The sequence below is a fragment of the Notothenia rossii genome, assembly GCF_949606895.1.
Source record: "Notothenia rossii genome assembly, chromosome: 2".
NCBI classification, from domain to species: Eukaryota; Metazoa; Chordata; class Actinopteri; order Perciformes; family Nototheniidae; genus Notothenia; species Notothenia rossii.
This window is the reverse complement of record NC_136904.1, coordinates 90,347,470-90,367,348: the sequence shown is the minus strand read 5'-3', so window position 1 is coordinate 90,367,348 and position 19,879 is coordinate 90,347,470. Positions and strand designations below refer to the sequence as shown.

Sequence of the window (19,879 nt, the reverse complement as noted above, 5' to 3'; positions counted from 1 at the left end):
TCTGATGATCGGTACAGGAAGAACATCCAGGGCTCTCCCCAGGCGGCTCAGATCAAACCCCCGCAGATCAAACCCCCGCAGCCTCCGGTGCCCCCCCGCTCCGATTCCTCCCACCCCAACGGGAGCTCGGCCTCCGAGGCGCCCGCCATGCACCGGCCCGTCGATCCACAGGTAACCACACCGTCCTCAAAACACCCTCCCTCCTTCCTCTGGAGTGCTTCCTTCCTCTTTACTCTCAGAGCTCTTGGACACAGGCAGCATTTGGAGTTTGTGTGAAGTCGAACGGGGCCTTGCATTCTGCTATGCTGCACCGCTCTGGTGTTGTTCGACCTGTTTAATGTTGATGTTTGCATTGGTAACGTTGTGTGCTAATGTGAAGGTGTTTGTCTGTCGGCTAGATATCACTAGACGTGTTTTAAAGCATTGGTTCTGTTGCTTGGTTACCGTTGTGTATTTTGGTCCAGAGCTTCAGGGAAAGATCTCAACAGATTACAAGCAGCTCAAATAAAGCAGCACGAGTGTAACAGACATGGATGAAAGTTGGTTATCTGTCAGGCAGAGATCCACGAATGCTTTATCAACATTTGTGGCAGAAATGTTACATCAGAGATTATATGGATGTTTTTTTCTCTCTTTGCTCAAGCACAAAAGAAAGGAGGTTCATGTTACCCTAAAGCTAAATCCAATGTGACATAAGATGTTGGTTGATATGATGGTTTGGTCTGTATGGTAATGACCACAGTGAGAGAGCCGATGCTAATGCTTGTGCTAATGGGGATCCTAAGAAAGATAATGTGTGGTCGAGGTGGTTATCATAGCTTAATGATCAGTGCTTCTGTTGGTATTCTACTCTGGAGCTGTGTGTTTAGTAATGTCCTCAACACAACAGAGAGAAGAGAGTAGGGCTGCTCGATTAAGGCAAAAATCATAATCTCGATTATTTGGGTCAATAATTGATATCATGATTATTAAAAACGATTATCCATTTACTTTGAAAACATCAATTTATTGAAAAAAAAAAAAGTGAACAGTATGTTTTTAACAGTTGATTACCCTGAACTTTAAGTATAATCCAACTGAAAAACCAAAAAAAAAAAAAAAAAAAAAAATCGTTTTATTTCAATTACGTTGTTTTCATAACCGTTGCAAGCCAAAATCGTAATTGCGATTAAAATACGATTAATTGAGCAGCTCTAGAAGAGAGTGTGAGTCTCGTGGGAGAAATGCCTTTAAAGCTCATGTGGTCATATGACATGTTCGTTTGATGCCTACATACAGTACATGTCCTTTCCATATAATTTGACCTGTAATGACCCCTGTTGTGTTGTTGGTGGGTTAAAGACTTCCTGGTAGGGTGTGTCATGAATGAACAATAAACGTTGACCCCGGACTGGTTAGTCTTTGTTTGGTTTACACCAGCTCATTTTTCTTTTCTCTTAATTATTTTTTGTTGGAGGTTTGGTGAGAAACGATGCAGAAATAATTTAAATAATGTCTAGGTGTTGTTTGAAGCTTGTGTTAATGTGCTGGGCTCAGACAGTAAAGTTTAATTTGGACTGTTTGAGTTAAAGCAGTAATTGTACGACTATATAATGATTATGCTAGCCATAAAACAATCCGCTTTGATGTATGTGGTCCTTTAATGTTGTCTGATGATACAGTCATTCACAGTAAAGCCCTTTTTGAAACTGGTGGTTGTAGAAAGCATTTTTTCGGTGTGAAAGGCTTGCATTTGATATTGTTTAGAAGATGCTGAGTGTGGATGCACATTTCCCGATAATGCTGGCCTTGGGAAAAGCAAATGGATTTACGGTGCTGTCATTCACTTGGCAGCCTTCCCTGCATTGAGGCAAGTGAAAGCCTTGTGTTTCCAATCTTGCTTGTAGCTTTCTCTCCATGTTGCTGCTCCTTCCATGTCTATTAACTGGATTTGCTGACCTGTGTATTTCCCTTTTTCTTCCAAGCAATAACCCTGATTCAAGTTCTCTATTTCAGGTGATTTCCTCTCAACTCTTTCAGGTTGTTTCCTCTGGATAATGGATCTGCTTTTCTTGAAGACCCTTTAAACTTCAGGGTTGCTATCGATTCAATTTGAATCCACCAATCTTTTTGTGTGTCTTCGTTTGATCTCCAAGTTAACGCTAATTTTCAGACCTTCAAGCCATTACATATGTTTGATTGGATTCATTTGTTAATCTAAAAAGAAAACTATGGTGCATACGTGTTACACCGGCCCAACATATTTCCATTAGGAGAAACGCACTGCCGTTTCCCAAACGATGGCAAATGAAGAAGCATCTTCGCCAACTTCACGAAATATACGCAACGTTTACTAAAAGTGCTGCATAATTCAAACGCTGCAAGAAGCTCAAAACCCAACGGAAGCCACAGGACACGAAGAAATGATTCACACTTGTTGATGTTTGGGCATTATACAGTTGGCCAGAGTTTGGTATTTACAGTGTGTCGTTTATGCAGCGCTTTTAGTAAAGTTTTCATGTTTCGTGCAGTTGGTGAAGATGTTCCTTCGTCGGCATGTGTTTCGGCACATTTAGTTTTTGTATTTGCATAGTTTCTGAAGCTGTAGAGTGTTTCTACTCACAAGGAACACAAGGAACAACATTGAAACGATAACAACCCTGTTTATAAATTCCTCTGCCATGATTAACTCTTTGATTGACAGGTTGTCCTCCCACTCGTCAAAGCAAACAATAGCACGTACTCTGACTGTGTAATTATTTCTCTTTTTCCCAAAGACCGTCTATACGATGTGTTTGCTTGTATGTTGGGATCGGAACATACTGTAACTCCTCATTCAAATCATCCATCATTTATGGGCACCCAGATTTACTGCAGGGTGACTCAGACATAAGTCTTCTTCCCAGAGAAAGACTCAACCCACTAAGCGTGAATAATCACAGTTCATTGAAGTCAATCTGTTTTGAATATGACACACAGATTAAATAATTCAAATGATGCTGTAACGTGGTAAAATGAGGGCGATGATGTAATTCACTGGTGTTTAATTAGGCATTTGCAATTATGTTAAAAGTGGAATCAGTTTTCTCTCATTAACCGCGAGTCAGTTGTGGCATTGTGTTTTAACTTTGTTACACGCATGTACTTCCCTGAATCAAACTTGGATGGGTTCATCTGACGTCTTCTGATTAGTGCTGATTAAAGAAAATTGGAAACTGCAGACTGAACTACTTTAGTTTCCAAGCTGGAAGAAGCTGTAGTCTTGGCGTAATCTCGTATGCAATCAAACGTGGAAGATGTCCAGTTCCATTTAAACAACAGAAACTACTCGATTCTGCTGCTACTCGATCAGAAAGGACCAATTCCAAACCGACCCCAACACACTCCCACTAAGCGACTGAGTGAACTCTTTCTGTAGTCACACTCACAGCTGAATCAGTGGAGGGTGTAAATCCAGCGAACAAGCTTTGGGACAAACTCCACTCTCTCAAGCAGGAACTGTTATAACTTTTTGTTTCGTGGTAGTTGAGACGGAAAGGTTGTCAGGATCAGTTTGGAATTGGGCCAAAGTGTCCTCCAGAGTTCAAATCTCAAGCTTTCTTTGCCGTGCTGTGACTGCGTGCATGTGGTCTGACCTGAATTTGGTTTTGCTTACATGTATGTTTGCATGCCGGCCTTTAATCCTGCTTTATTTACACAATTCATCCTCATGCTTAGCGACGGTGGTGAAGCTTTAAACTTCCTGTGGACTAGAATTGGTGAAACTCATGTTGACTCATCTGAAACATTATTTAAAGATAAGTGTTAATGTAAATAACAATGGATGAGATACTACATTTTAATCAAGGCAGATTAAGTATTGCATGTATTCGTCAAGTTTTAAAATGCCTTGAAGTTACATGTATTGTTTAATATAGTATTATTCGGGAAATACTCCTCTCCTTTGAATGGATATTGAAAGCATCCTTACAGTAATGAATGTAATTGGATGACACCTGAAGTCTCCTCTTTGTTAGAGATGTACCACATAGTCTTTGATTACAACTACAACTTGAATACACAAAGGCACTATAGCTGAACCAGGTCATTCCCTTAAAGGTATTTAAGGATGATTATTAATTGGGAATGAGTCAACAATAAGAGTCTCACCTACATTTGTCTCTTCATTCACTGCCTCCTATTTGTGTTGCTTTTTAACTTTTGTTTTCTCCCTGTTCTCTCAGAAATCAAAAGTATGACATGACATTTGTGTGTACTTGGATTTTGAGATTATTCCTTCTCTCTTCCTTCTTTGTAAATGTGGTATATTTAGGGGTTGTGTCATGATTTGGAGCCGTAAATTAAAACTCTGAAAATCCTCTGAAGCCAATAGGTCAAGTTTTCCATGCAAACAAACACCACGGTAGTTTAAATGCCTCCTCTGTAGTTTGAGTCAAGTTAAAAGTCAAATCAATGCTTTATTCCATGTGTTCATGTAATGGGTTACAGCGATGGTGATGCAAGGCCCTGACAGTTATCCTGCGTATTACAAGGCTACCTTGTAAAGAAATCCACAATTGGAAATACAATTTTGATCAAAAACGCATTAACTTTTTCTGAGTCTTTACCTAAACTACCTCCATTGCAAAAGTCTAATAAATAGCAGATGTAACTGACCTGGATTATAATTGAGTTTTCAACAAAGCTGTGCATCAACGATGGTTGGAAGGGGTTACTTAAAAAAATGAGTCCAGTTACAATTACTAGTAACTAGGGTTGCAAAATTCCAGGAATTTTCAAAGATGGAAACTTTCCATGGGAATAAACTGGGAATTTTCAAAATGGAAGGTCGGCTCTTGATAGGGAATTTAAATGTAGTTGGGGAAAGTATATTTGAGCATAATCTTGACTAAAACAAACAGATGCCATTCAAGTACACTTGAATATCCATGCCATTCCTCAATCACATGCACATAGCACACTGCTTACTGCATGGCTATAGAGACCACACCCCCTACAGCAGGGATGGGCAACTTGGATGGTGGTGGGGGCCACATCATTTATGTACTGGCCACCAGGGGGCCGCAGATTCACTTGGAACACACACACACACACACACACACACACACACACACACACACACACACACACACACACACACACACACACACACATGAACACACACACACACACACAAATTAGTAGTAGCAACAGTCTGTAAACATACTACACATTGTGGTTTACCCCTGAATTTAGTGAAAATATATTCTTTCTCCCACTTTACTTGGAAAACACGATTTTCCTCAGATACTTTTCTCTTGCTCATGCTGACATCCACAGAGGGCTGTGCTCATATGTTACCCGCTCTATCGAAATCAGTCGGAAGTCGCAACGGCTCATTTCAAAAATAAAATGATACATTTCGATTACATTACCCTCAATTCCCAGTTAGTTCCCATTAATTCCCATGGAAAGTTTCCAATATGGAATATTTCCAAAATTCCCCAGCTTAACTTCCCATGGAAATGTACCGGAAATGTTCCGCCCCAAATGTTTCGTCCCTTTGCAACCCTACTTGTAACATGTAAAAAAATAAGTAATGTAACCTGATTACTTTCTGTTACTTTTGGATTACCTCAACATCAAATGCAATGCAAATACACAGACAAGAAAATAAAGAAATATCTATGAGATGTTTTTTACTCAAGTGTATTATAAGAAAATAGAACAATGTGAACTTAAAAAGAAGAAACCAACGTATGTAGTACCATACAAACATACATACATGATTCTCTTACCAATAAATCAAAAACTAAATTATGAATAAGAGTGAATGTATACCTTTCAACTGTCAGTAAGCATTAAGCAACAAGACATAACGTCGGGTCTAATACCTCTCATGCCGTACTTTAAGTGTGTTGCTGGGTATTTGTAATTAATAAGCCCTCATGTTGGCATGTTTGAACATTTAGAGATTATAGTTAAGTGATAGATTTATTACACAGCTCTGAAGAAGAAGATGAGCATTTAATCTCTTTCGATGTGCTGCTGCAGCTTTTAAATTAATCTGACGGCATTCAATTCAGACTTGTTCAGTGTTGAAGGTGATAGAGGATTGAAATGTTACAGGTCAGTGAGGCTGCTGTCGTGACTTTAATGTAAAAGAGACTCAGACATAAGGTTGGAATAAAATAAAAAATCCATTTCAGCTCTAATGCAGTGATTTACAATTCTGGTCCTCATTGCTCTTCTGCTTAATAATGAGTCAGGAACCATTTAAACACATTTATTGCTATGCTTGGGGAGTAACAGATTACATGTTACAAGATACAACAAAAAAAGTCACTGTATTCACTAACAGTTACATAAAAAAAGTGTCATCAGATTACTGTTACATTTCAAAAAGGGGATTACTCGCAGGATTAAAACATTACAATACACTTTCAAAGATACAAAAACAATATAGCATAGGTAGACAAACTACCTGAATTTCCTTTAATTCTTCTTTATTTTACATCTCTTATTTTGAATTCAGTAGGTTGATATCTGATTTATAAGACAAAAAAAACTGTGTTTGCTTTAAAAATGTAACTCGAACACTATCCTGTGGACTTCCCAAAGCTTTCACTTACAGTAGGCATTCCTCAGGGAACAGTGTTAGGCTCCTGTATGGCTCAAATCTGACAAACCCCTAAAGATACCCAGAAGCCCCTCTCTTTTACGCACTGCATGCAGACTGACCCTTCCTCCCCCGCTGTGTTTTTGTTGTCCGTAAGGTCCGCTCCCACCTGGCTGCTTTAAAGAGCAGCGGAAGCGTGAACTCGTCAAACTCCATCGCGTCCGCCCCGCCTCTCGTGTCGCGGCCGCACTCCTTCAGCGAGCCGCTCCCCTCTAGCTTTGAAAACCTTCACTTCCGCAACAACAACAACAAGCAGGAACCCCACCATCACCCTCCATCTTCATCACCATCATCATCTTCAACGCCTGCACGCACTGACCCACAACCCAAACCCCAGCATAGGCCCAATGAAACGGCCCCTTCAGAGGAGATGCCGCCCCGGGTAAGGACAGTGACGAAAAGTTGGTGTAGTCTGGAAGTAGTAGATGATATGGCAAAAGTACACACATCTTTTACTCAAGTAGAAGTACAGATACTTGTGTTTAAAAATACTCTGGTAAAAGTAGAAGTACTGACTAAACCTCTTTACTCAAGTCAAAGTAAAGAAGTATGGTGTTTGAAATGTACTTCAGTAAAAAGTACCCATAACTAGCAGCTGTTTTAAAGAGTACCTGACCTCCCTTTATATTAATAGAACAATAATGTCATTGTTAGCTAATGAATGTTTCCATGCTGAACAACGGCAACATGACAACGTTTTCATTGGTCCCTCTTCTTTAGAGAAGACCAGGAAATGATGGATACACGGATCGTGTTCAAATCAATAGGCACGCAATGACTCTAAATAATAATGATCACGCCACCAAACACACATTCAAACTAAAGGAACCAGCCTGTTTGGAAAATGTAAGAAGTAGAAAGTACAGGTATTTGTGTTCAACATTTAAGAAGTCAAAGTAAAAAGTCGTCAGAAAAATAAGTAGTGGAGTAAAGTACTGATATCAGAAGCATGTACTTAAGTACAGTAACGAAGTATTTGTACTCCACTACTTCCCACCTCTGCAAGACATCAATCTTTCATTATCCCGAACTGTTGAATTCAGTACTTTAATAGCTTCCCACCCTCTGCCTGATTATTTATCCTACCACTAATTCATTTATTGGATTTTGCAGAATAAAGCTTGTAGGAGCGTAATCGATTTTTTAAATTAAATCCACATTGACTAAATACTGAAAAGAGAAGGGCTACCTTAGCGTTTCTGAGAAAATCACACATTGTTTTGAATCTATTTCCCCTGATATGCAGAATATCCAGGGAAAAGGAAGTCCCTCTGTGGGTGTGAATCTTTAATGAAAAAAAGAAAGGTAGCTTGCTTTAATTATAAAACACAACAGGGGGTTGAATCCATCCCCGGGTGGCCGGTAACACAAAATCTGTGTCGTGTTTCTTAATCTTCCTTCTCAAGACTTATTTTGTCTGCACGGCAACAAAAGGGCCTAAAAAAACTACAGAAGAAGAGAAAATTACCAAAGGAGGAGAGAGCTGCTTTTAGAACAGTTTTCCCACCTAAATGTATAGCGTGCTAAGTATAGGATGGACAGAAAGGCTGTGAATGTGGTAAACCCACACATTTGGGTGGCCAGACTCCTAAAGAGTAGGGAAGTTATTTATATATGTTCATTTTACAGAGCCAAAGTTAGTAAAAGACACCTTGTGTTATACACTTCCAAGCTGAACTACAACCCTGTAAAGACATCAAATACATTGTTAATGTTAATTGCACAAGAGTCATTTTAGTCTTGCAATAAAGAAGAAGCATGTCACTAAGGAAGGATGGATTTCCTCATTACCATCAGTCCACATCTTTTTCATTTTGCCTGTTCTAAAAAAAGCATAATAATGGCTGCTAATGCTATACTAAATGATGATGGCTGCTTTGACTGGAAATTACTTTCTGCTCTGCTTTGCTTGTATCGAGCTTTGGATGCTACCAAATGTTCTGCTTGGGCTTTACTAAATGTACATGCACCTTTGGAAGCAGTGGAGTTAAGGCTATGGGTGTGATGGCCTGGTTTCACATTGGTGCTGTGGGTCGTGGTCGGTGGAGATGAAGGCTTTAGTTGGTAGAAAACACTTGAAGAGAACCTGGGGTTTACGGTGCACAAGTTAAATGAAGTACTGTAGTCTCTTGATTTTGCAAGCAGGTATTCCCGTTTTGCAAAAATGACCCTCTTAAGGCAAAAGACTTGAACAAATTTGAGTTTGAATATGAATGCAGCGTAAGAGTTAGCAACTACTCTGGAGTCCTTTAGCACGATGGTGTCAACGAGGCTTGTTGTGATGCTACGACTTCAACGTCTTTACAGAAGGTTTTATGTGCAGAGTCACGTATTTTTTGTGTGTATTTAATTTTTTCGGTGCACTTGCAAGCCCATTACAAGTGTGTTTACGTGTGAGCTGGTCACTGTCTTTATCAAACAAGGTTCCTGTAAGGACTACTTCAAGGTCCCCGGTGTTGTCAAGGCGAGACTCGCCTCATCACGGCAGCCATGCTGTGCCCCGTCCCGCTGCAAGGTAACGGACCTGATGCCTCTGATGTGCTTTTAATTCTGTGTTTCTATTGAAGTAGGAATGGAGTTTAATAAGGGAACATGCCTGATGTGTGCATGGATATAATAGATTTTGGATTATTAAAACATTTATGATTCTTAGTACAACACTTATAAAGAACCAGTTAAGTACATTCTTCAAGGTTTGATAAAAGTCTTTTTTGCAATATCAAAAATGTAGGATATACAAATATGAGCATGTATTGGTATGGGATTCTTCAATATAAATACGAATCATTTGTTAACATGTGTATTCATTCGTGGATGAAAACACTTTATTTATTTAGTGGACCCAGGATACTGCCCTGTGGGACTCCGCTGCCTTTCAGTGTTGGAAGAAGTGCTCAGATCCTTAACTTAAGTGAAAGTACAAATACTATGGCCTTGAAATACTTCACTACAATTAAAGGTCGTGATTTCAAAATTCCACTTAAGTGTAAAATGTACTTAAAGTACAGAAAGTACTCCTGCATAATGGCCCATTTCAGAATACTATAAAGAACAGAAGTATTGGATCTTTCCACAGTTTTAAGTATAAGATGCTTATTTTTTATCCTGTTTTTATACATGTAAGAGTATTTTGCTTTCATTGTGTTGTAGTTGGTCAATATGGACCAAATGTAGATAGTATTTAGATAGTATAATTTAGAAATACAGTGTAGGTTAGCAGTAGAGGACTGCATGATACCATATCAGAATATCATGTGTTTTTATATGTACAAAGTAACTGTGAGGGTTAAAATAAATATAGTCAAATGTACGATATTCACCTCTAAAATGATGCAGGTTCAAAGTCAGTGTCAATTTGTAAATGTGTCTGTAGCCTTCAGTGGAAAAGTGTTTCTTAAGTGTGTGAAGCAGTGTGAAACCAGTCTGCTGTTTTTAACTATGTAATATAAAAGAGATACAAAAATAACTTTAAGAAAAGACTGCGAAAACAAACCCTTGCCTTGTTCAGAGATGGATTTAACACACACACGTTAAGAGAGGTGTGTGTGTGTGTGTGTGTGTGTGTGTGTGTGTGTGTGTGTGTGTGTGTGTGTGTGTGTGTGTGTGTGTGTGTGTGTGTGTGTGTGTGTGTGTGTGTGTGTGTGTGTGTGTGTGTGTGTGTGTGTGTGTGTGTGTGTGTGTGTGTGTGTGTGTGTGTGTGTGTGTGTGTGTGTGTGTGTGTGTGTGTGTGTGTGTGTGTGTGTGTGTGTGTGTGTGTGTGTGTGTGTGTGTGTGTGTGTGTGTGAGAGAGTTAAATCAGTGAACCCAGTCTCCCCTCTGTGCGCTGCTGTAGTCTTTGTTTATGGAGTTGTGTGGGAGGGTTTATGTAACACAGCTAGCTGTCTAACCTTGTGATATTCCTGTAACTGTGTGAATGTGCTCAAACACACATGCAAAGTTTCCTATTTGCAAGCCTTACAGTAAGTCGTCTCATGAGAGTCTCTGTGTGGCATCTTGCTCCCTGGGGTGCTGTACTTTGTTTTTCTTAAGAACAAAATATTGTCTGTTCTTAATTTACAACTCGCCGCGATTTAGCACATTTGTGTTCCTCATCGTGGACTTTAAAGGGCACCTATCATGCAAAATGCACTCTTGTACGACTTTTATACATGAATATGTGTCCCCGGTGTTCCAGGGAACTCACCAAGTGTCACAAAACACAACCCTCTCTATTTTCCTCCATACCCATATCTCTTAAAAAGGGGCTGCAACGGATCTGATACAGACTGATCCAGATTTGAACACTTCTGTGACGTCACAGAAGTGGCGCTACGGCTATTGGGCCAACTCCACCAATCAGGAGGAGACAGCCACGGACATTGACGTTGGAAAGCACTGGAGACGCTGTAGTACATATGCCAGGCCTGTAGATGGTGCTGTTCTCACAGAATCAGCCCATGCAAAGACAGTGTTAAATTGAGCGAAATGAGGAATGGCTAAAATGCATTATCTGTTTGGTATTTTGAAAAATAAAAAGTATAAATATGCCTTATATAGGTATGGTCCTACACTATATTATTCAAATATAGCATGATAGGTCCACTTTAAATATAGTCTAAATGGCCATTATTAGGCAGGGTTTTTTCAATTTCTGCTTCACTTTTTAATTATTTAAGCACCTATTAAAGTTCCCCTATTATACTGTTTTTCATTAATATATTATAGGTCTCAGATACATACAGAACATGTCTCAGTTTGGCTGAAACACGAAACAGATCATTGCAGCATTACCCATAATCCCCTCTGTTTCAGCCCTGTTTCCAAAGTGCTGATTCTCTGTCTGTTACTTTAGATGAAAATAAGGAGCCCCTCCCCACGCCCCTCTGAGAGAGATTTGGTTACAAAGAACTCAATGGTGCTCTAGGAGGAGATTCAGATGATAAGGTGTCGGGGGGGGGTTACCTTGGTTGCTGATTGGCTAATGGTTACACAAGCCAAAACATCGTTATGACATCATAAAGTGGCCGAAATCTGATCAGCTCATTTTCAGAGAGGTTTTTATAGAAATGGATCAGGACAAAAAGAGAGAGAATCTTTGTTTCTGAAACTTTCAGAATCTCTTCACACATGTTGATGTATACATGAAAAAGTGGATTTTGCATAATAGGTGACCTTTAAATCGAAAATGTATATCAGTTATTGTCAGAAAAAAAAAGCGACCCAATGTTTTAAAAGTCACATAGTAAGAAAAGTCTCTTCTACGTCTCCATCGCTAACTCTGTTGCCTGTTGGCCCCGCAGTGCGCCGGAGCCTCGGCTGCTGTGGGAGCGCGTGGAGAAACTGGTTCCCAGAACGACCGGTAATAACAGCGGAGGCTCCAGCTCCTCCAGCAGCTCCAGTAACTCCAGCTCTAAGCCCGGGTCTCACTGCGGCTCTGGAGAAAGGTTCAGGGCTCGCTGTGAGTCCAAACACACACATGTTGACCAATCAGCACTTAGGGAGGGAGGGTTACTTTCAAAATGTATTTTGTTATGAATACTCGTTACCTGTAAAAAAATGTCATCAGGAACCTAATCTGAGTATCAAATTATAAAAGTAACCTGATTACTTTCTGTAACTTTTGGATTACCCATATATCAAATGCAAAGAGAAAATAAATATCAATACTTATTTGATACTTAAGTGTATTATAAGGAGGTGGACAAAATAACTGAAACACCACTTCTAAAGCTAGTCAGCTGTACAGGAGCAACACAAGCTTAGTGAAAATATAACATTTTAAAAAAGGGTTGGGAGGGGGTTACTACTTAGTTACCTGTAACAAATGTCATCAGTAAGTTACAAAGTATAAAAGTAACTGATTACTTTCTGTTGTTACAAATGTAATGTAAATAAATACAAGAGAAAATAAATATCAATACTTACTGTAAGTGTGTTATGTAAGACAACAGAACAATGTGATCTTAGAAAATAAGAAACCAAGGTATTTAGTTTAAAAAACTTTTGATTTTATTTATAATGCGGTTACATTAGCTTCAAATGAACTCAACCATCTTACAATTTAAAAATAGATTTAGATGTCCATGGTTCAATGGATAACATGCATACACATTTGGAATTTGACATTTAATGTAATTTACTGATCTCCTCCTTCAGCCTCCTCCAAATCAGAGGGTTCTCCCCTCCTGCGGCCAGAGAATGCTGGGAAAAAACCAGAGGAGAAGAAGATCAGACCGGCGGTGAGACTCAAAGCTAGTGCTGTAGCTCGATAGCAGGGGTAGAGTTAGACGTAGTGTGTGTGTGTAGTCATCATAACGTGGTTTGGGTTTGTTTGAAAGCTGGATTTGATCTCCTTGTGTGAATGATATTAAACTGGCTGGTTTGGACTGTGTCATGTGATCGGCTCCTCATCCAATAGAGTGACTTGGTGAAATGAAGTCTTTGGGTTTCCTGCACTTATCGCTTTGCTTTCTCTCCACTGGTCTTCCTGCCTGGGCGGCGGCCATCTTATAACTCATGCCTTCTCTAACCTCAATTAACTTTTTTCAAGCTTCTAATAACTGTGGCTTTATTCAAATGAATTCACTAACCTTACCTTCGGTGGCTTGAAGGTCCGACAGTCATCTCTTTCCTCGCCTCATCTCTCGGCTCTGCTGCTCTCACGCTGGCTTCTCATTGGCTGGTGATAACCCCTCTTCCCTTTCCTGCAGCTTTCTGTTTCCTGGCTGCTACTTTCTTTCAAAGGAAGATTAACCGAATGTGACATTTAAGCAAACGGCGCGTGTATAAAATGCCCAGAATCGACATCAATCAATGAGATAAAATGTTGAAGTCATTTTCACCTCTCACCTCCTGACCTTTAGGACCTGACGGCTCTGGCCAAAGAGCTTCGTGCAGTGGATGACGTTCGCCCCCCCAATAAAGTGACAGATTATTCATCCTCCAGCGATGATTCAGACACCACTGATGAAGATGATGATGAAGAGGTGGACCAGGAGGGCGGTGAAGAGTCGACCTCTGGCCCGGAGGACTCCAAAGCTGTGTATGTACAACTTTAACCTCTGATCTCACACACACTTTGTGACACTAGTCATCAGTTTAGGGATTTGTTGACATTTGTTTATCTACTGAAGCCCTGAGAAGCAAGTAAGAAGAACTAAATATTTTCTTTCTTGCCTTGTTATTATTTTGTTGTCAAGAAATATGTGTTGTATTGTTAGATAATGTGTTAGCAAGTTATATAAAATGTTAACATGTCATGTTTTTCAGTAGGGTGCAAATGTATTTGAATCTGTGCTTTTTTGTCCTATGTTGAAAATGAGACAGAAGTTGCTTTAACTTTTTGTGGATTTAAGAAATATTACAACTAACTAAATAACCAGCCAAAAGTTTTTTTTTTTACATATGACTTATTTTAAATAATTTAATAACAATACCAAATACCAAATGTTTCAGAAATATGATATTTAAAACAATAAAAAAAAAAATGGAATATAACAAATATGGCAAGTTGTAAAATGACTTTCATTCATACATATAAAGAAGTTTTAATCTGTGCTAATTTGTAGCTTCAAAGTCCTATTTTGAACATGCAGCACTGGTCCCTTTAGCCTTTTGTGGCTTTAAAGGTCACATGCATGTCATGGCCATTTCTACTGATCATAATTCCATTGTTGAGGTCTACTAGAATAGATTTATATTGTTCAATGTTCCAAACTCACATTGGTTTCTCATACAGCATCTCTGTATAGTATATGTATTCACTCTCTGTCCTAAACGGCTTGTTGGCCCCCCCGCCCCCCTCCCTGTGAGCCCAGTGGACGTCTGCGAGACAACGAGACACAGCGAAACCCAGCCCGAAACACACACACACACACCCGCAGCCTGGCTGGGAGTTTGTGTGTGTGCCCAGGCTGAGTTCCGTGGTGTCTTGATGTCTCGCCGACCCCACACCAGTGAGCCAGCTCACAGTGTCCCGCTCCTCGCAGCAGCGAGCCGCGCAACGTCCCGGCGAGTGTGTGTGTGTGTCTGAGGAAGTCTGCGGATTGGTCCAAACGTAACGGCTCCGTGGACGCAACGTAACGGCTCCGCGGATTGGTCCAATCTGCGGAGCCGTTACGTTACGTTATGTCACTATACCCGAAATACGTCACTACACCCAAGAAGTAAACAATGGAAAAAGAGAAATCTCCAACGAGGCGTTCTGGGGCAGCATAGACAGGTCTTCTCTTTGTTAGAGTTGTACTCGCTACAGGGTGTACTTTGAGGGTTTGTGACTCTGCAGACTGTTTACATGCAGACAAACCTTCATAACACACAAGGGGACGGGTCATAACCGGAAAAGTATGACATGGGTCCTTTAAGGATTATTAAAACAGCAGACACTTAAAATACATATATAACAATCCAAACAAGCAAAAAAAAAGCATTTTATAAGAAATCTCTTGTGAAAAAATACTTTCAGACTATTTATTATATATTAAGGAGTTAAAAAAGATGTTGAGCTTAAGAGACAGTCTTTTAGATCTCGCTTGATCTTTCAATGCCTCCATAAAAAAAACGTTTTCCCCAAATTGCTTGAGTTGTAAATCTTCTTTTCTCCTGCAGTTCTTCCAGGCTGAGCAATGGAGAGACAGAGTCGGTGAAAACCATGATCGTTCACGACGAGGACGCCGGCTCGACGCCCTGCAAAGACAGCACTCTGATCGTCAGACAGGTACCACCGGAGAGGAAGACAGGACACACACCTTCATCATTCACCACACACACCTTCAGTTGTTTCGTTGTGTATTCTGTTCATTCATACCCCGAATGTTTTCCCCTTTTGTTTGTACGTTGTGTTGATGTTGTTCTGTTGTTGTATGATTTCTGGTCAGTGGAGAGCAGCTGAATTAGCGTGGATTGGAGATACGATACGATAATACTTAATTGGCAGATTAAGTCTAAGATGGTTATTGCGTCACAGCAGCTCCATTTGCAACATCGACAAGGACAAATATTGAAGACAAGATATAAAAGGAAAACATCACGATCTGCATGGTCTCGTGCAACGAACGTTTCAACTCATAATTCAACTTCAACTTAATGATGCTAACATAAAACCCATAGCTGATATAATAATGGGGATAAACTACATTTGTTTTACTTTAGGTCTTGACGGTTTTCAATCCATTTAAAACAACTCGTTTTTGAAGTTATTTAATCGCAGATGCGTTAAGTTCAGATGAACACCACTAAATTATCATATTATCTTAAAGGTCCCCTATTATACTGTTTTTCATCAATATATCACAGGTCTCAGATATATCCAGAGCCTGTCTCTGATTGGCTGAAACACCAAACAGATCATTGCAGCATTACCCATAATCACCTCTGTTTCAGCCCTGTTTCCAAAGTGCTGATTCTCTGTCTGTTACTTTAGATGAAAAATAAGGAGCCCCTCCCCACGCCCCTCTGAGAGACATTTGGTTACAAAGAACACAAGGTGTGGGGGGGGGGGGGGGGGTTACCTTGGTTGGTGATTGGCTAATGGTTACTCAAGCCAAAAAATCGTTATGACATCATAAAGGGGCCAAAATCTGATCAGCTCATTTTCAGACAGGTTTTTATAGAAATGGATCAAAAAGAGAGAGAATCTTTGTTCCTGAAACTTTCAGAGTCTCTTTACACAGAGGGGACACATGTTGATGTAGAAGAGACATGAAGAAGAGGGGACACATGTTGATGTAGAAGAGACATGAAGAAGAGGGGACACATGTTGATGTAGAAGAGACATGAAGAAGAGGGGACACATGTTGATGTAGAGGAGACATGAAGAAGAGGGGACACATGTTGATGTAGAAGAGACATGAAAAAGTGCATTTTGCATAATAGGTGACCTTTAAGTTCAGATAAACAGCACTAAATGACTAACGAGAGTTTTCCTTCCGCCTGTAGAGTAGCTACTGTAGTCGGCCCTTCGCTCTAGCAAACACCTTCCCTTCGCCTCAGCTGCTCAGAATCACATGTAGACCCACAGTCTGCCCCTCTTTCTACTTCCAGAGTGCAGGTGACCACAGAAAGCGTCAGACAGGGGCTCAGACCCCCGGCCCGCTCCCAGGCTTTGCCCCTCACCCCGGCATCGTGTCCAGCCCGGGCCTCGGCCAGCACACCCCCAGCCCCCCCCATCATCACCACCATCACCACCATCACCATCACCCCAATCTACCCACCACTCAGCACCCGGACAGGAACGGGTTCTCTGGGCGCATTCACCACCTCCCAGACCTGATCCAGCAGAGCCACCATTCCACCCCCTCCTCCTCTGCATCCAACTCCCCCTCCTCCTCCTCCAGCCTCTCCAGCCCCGCCATGTCCCCTCAGAGTCCGCTGGATAAACTCACCCTCCTCATCGAGGTACGTGGCCCCCAGCCCCCCAAAAACAGGACTCTCGCTTCAGAAAGGGGACGTTTCTGGTAAAGTCTTGAACAGGAAATGACAATCATCATGGCTGCCAGAACTGGGATCACAGCAGAGTGGAAACTAGGGCTGCTCAATTAATCGTATTTTAATCGCAATTACGATTATGGTTTGCAATGATTACAAAAACAACGTAATCAAAATAAAACGATTTTTTAAAAATTATTATTATTACTTTTTTTTTTTTTTTTTGGGGGCGTTTTCAGTTGAATTATACTTAAAACTCAGAGTAATCAACTGTTAAAAACATACTGTTCAACATTTCTTTCTCCAATAAATTGATGTTTTCAAAGTAAATGGATAATCGTTTTTTAATAATCGTGATATCAAATATAATCGAGATTATGATTTTTGCCATAATCGAGCAGCTCTAGTGGAAACTAGTCGGGCTTAACCCCATTGGCATTATAGCTGTGATGAAGTATTTCTCTCAGATGTACGCAACGTATTGACTGACCGCGGCTACCATTTTTCTATTTTTTATAATAATAATAAACTTTATTTATATAGCACCTTTCATGCTAAGTGCTTTACAGAGTATGACACAACATCACAATAACAAGAACAGTGATACTACTAAAAAGTGATAAGCCAAATGAAACAGATAGATCTTTGATTTACTTAGAAAAGATCCAATGGGAGGCGGTTCCACAGTTTGTGGCGATATATAAAAGCAGCCTCTCCAGGTTTCTTGTAATGTAATTTTAAAAGTGAAACATTGGAGGATCTAAGTGTCCTTGTGTCCTCCTTATGTTAGTGTGTCCTCTGTGGAGGCCTAAAGACACAGATCGCGGGCCGGCGATGACGTAGCTCTCATCATCTAAAAAACCTTTTTACATTCTGTTCAGTTCTGACCGGCCATGATGATAGAGTCTTCTCCTGCATCTGTTTTTGAGGCCCTCTGCTGGTACTGTTGATTTCTTTTAATCCAGCCCTTCATGGCCCCTCGTTTGTTTTCTCTGCTGACATAGACTTTCTGCAGAGAGATGTTGGTATTGGAGTGGTGTGCGGTGTTATAGGGATCATTTGAAAGTACGATTCTTAGAAAAAAGCACTTTATTGCCAAGATGTTTCCCCTGTTAACATCCTGTTACATCAAATCGTCTTTAGGGTAACGACTCAGCTGTAGTCCCATCGCTCGTCTGTGAATATTTTATTTATGATCCAAACAGACATGCTAGCTCTGGTTTTTTCTAACGTGTCCTCTGAGGTCAGCTGTGGTTTCAGAAGCATTCCCACCAAACTTCTAAATCTCATTTTATTCCTTGTTGTTGACTATTTTTAGCCAACGAGTCATATTCTCACATTCCCCAGACAGTAGATCATAACAGTTAGGAGCTCAACGGCAAGTATGTTTCCCATGGAAATACTTATATGTTGTTTCCCCTTTTTTTCTTTTTGTCAACTCAATATATTCCATATGTTTTACCCTCCATTGTTTCTGCCGTTTCCACAGTATTTATATTTTACCCTCCACTTGAATGCCCATTGTATTTGCATGAAAAAAACCTCAGTTGGACTGCATTGTCTTGTTGATTGTTTACATTATTGTTTATCTGTAAGCAACTCATTGTGTAAATATGTTTCTGGTCTTTATACTGAGAGTTGATGTTCTGTCACCACTAAATCCTGTGTTCTCTCGCTGTAGAGCCAGTCCAGTAACAACATGCAGAAACACAAGTCTTCTTCCTCCTTCACTCCGTTCATCGACCCCCGCCTCCTGCAGGTCTCCACCTCCACCGGCAGCGCCCTCAACAACATCGGTAAGTCCCGCCCCCCCACTAGCTGCTGTGTAAACAAGAGAGGCGAAGTCCCTCCCTTTCCGGGGGAGCTCCATGGTACCTTATTTCTGAATAAGTATGTATTGAAGTCAATGGAGAGAGAAAGATTATCTTTCGATCCCGTTTGAATTGTGCCACGAATTACACATATGATGTTTGTCAATTTAAAATATAATTTTGCAAGTTAACAAATAAAAATGTCTCGTAAAACTGTGAGGTAACACTTTGTTTGTGTGAAACCGCTCAATGAACTACATCTCCCGTCTCGCTCCACACACCAAGACGTCCGTCACGTTGGCACATTTCACTTCTTTCTTTCAGAATGAGGCGGAAAGTATTAAAAGAGGTGAAAATCACTCCAAGTCTGGGCATGTTGAGAGCTGTACATACACACAAGGGGAGTTAGTCGGTTCGTAAGAGCCAGCATGCGGGACCGGGATTCTGGGATTTGTAGTCTTTCTAGTTGCGCTTTTTTCATAGTCTTATATTTCAACAGTTTTCCGACAAACTTACAAAAAAAAATGTTTTTATTGAGAAACATCATGTGTGTAATTTGTGGCACAATTCAAATGAGATCGAAAGATAATCTTTCTCTCCCCATTGACTTCAATACATACTTTTCCCAAAATAAGGTCCCATGGGTCGGAAGTAGATGGACGGGAATTCGCCTCTCTATACCAAAAGTTCACAAACACAAAGAGTTTTAGGACATTTTTTAAAACGTCTTATCCTTCAAAAGCTTCCCATCTAAAGATCCAAGAACTAGAGGAAGCTACAAAAGCTCCTTGAGTGTGTTGAAAATGTTTTCATATGCAGCTCAGGACCTCCAATTATCAGAACATCTGAAGTTATAGAAGCCCCTGTTATGCTTTTCGGGGTCTCCCTTTCTTCTAGTGTGTTTTGTAGGTTTTAGTGCATGTAAACGGTCTGCAAAGGCTAACATCCCGAAGTTCCCTAAAATAAAGTCCTTTTTGAACCTTAAAGCATGGAAACATGTCACAGTAACAGAAAAACATGTCCTCTT

The 19,879-nt window shown here is 40.4% G+C and overlaps 1 protein-coding gene and 1 long non-coding RNA gene across 9 annotated transcripts in view; one reads left to right on the top strand and one right to left on the bottom strand.

Annotated features, from left to right (window-relative positions):
- LOC307026795 (mitogen-activated protein kinase kinase kinase kinase 4-like) overlaps nucleotides 1–19,879 on the top strand; it is a 110,494-nt gene that overhangs the window by 75,623 nt on the left and 14,992 nt on the right. For 5 of the 8 annotated variants that reach the window (XM_079662393.1, XM_079662388.1, XM_079662391.1 and 2 more), the window contains 9 exons: nucleotides 1–171; nucleotides 6,735–7,019; nucleotides 9,061–9,152; nucleotides 11,917–12,074; nucleotides 12,773–12,855; nucleotides 13,480–13,658; nucleotides 15,224–15,332; nucleotides 16,658–17,011; nucleotides 18,723–18,837. In XM_079662393.1, the coding sequence (XP_079518519.1) occupies nucleotides 1–171; nucleotides 6,735–7,019; nucleotides 9,061–9,152; nucleotides 11,917–12,074; nucleotides 12,773–12,855; nucleotides 13,480–13,658; nucleotides 15,224–15,332; nucleotides 16,658–17,011; nucleotides 18,723–18,837 (1,546 nt within the window). The remainder of the gene's footprint in view (nucleotides 172–6,734; nucleotides 7,020–9,060; nucleotides 9,153–11,916; nucleotides 12,075–12,772; nucleotides 12,856–13,479; nucleotides 13,659–15,223; nucleotides 15,333–16,657; nucleotides 17,012–18,722; nucleotides 18,838–19,879) is intronic. The other 3 variants (XM_079662392.1, XM_079662390.1, XM_079662394.1) reach the window with 3 other exon arrangements.
- LOC307026845 lies at nucleotides 12,085–13,600 on the bottom strand. The gene is made up of 3 exons (XR_013804464.1): nucleotides 13,466–13,600; nucleotides 13,212–13,351; nucleotides 12,085–12,817 (listed from the first exon to the last, which is right to left on the bottom strand). It is a non-coding gene; the product is annotated as an uncharacterized lncRNA (long non-coding RNA).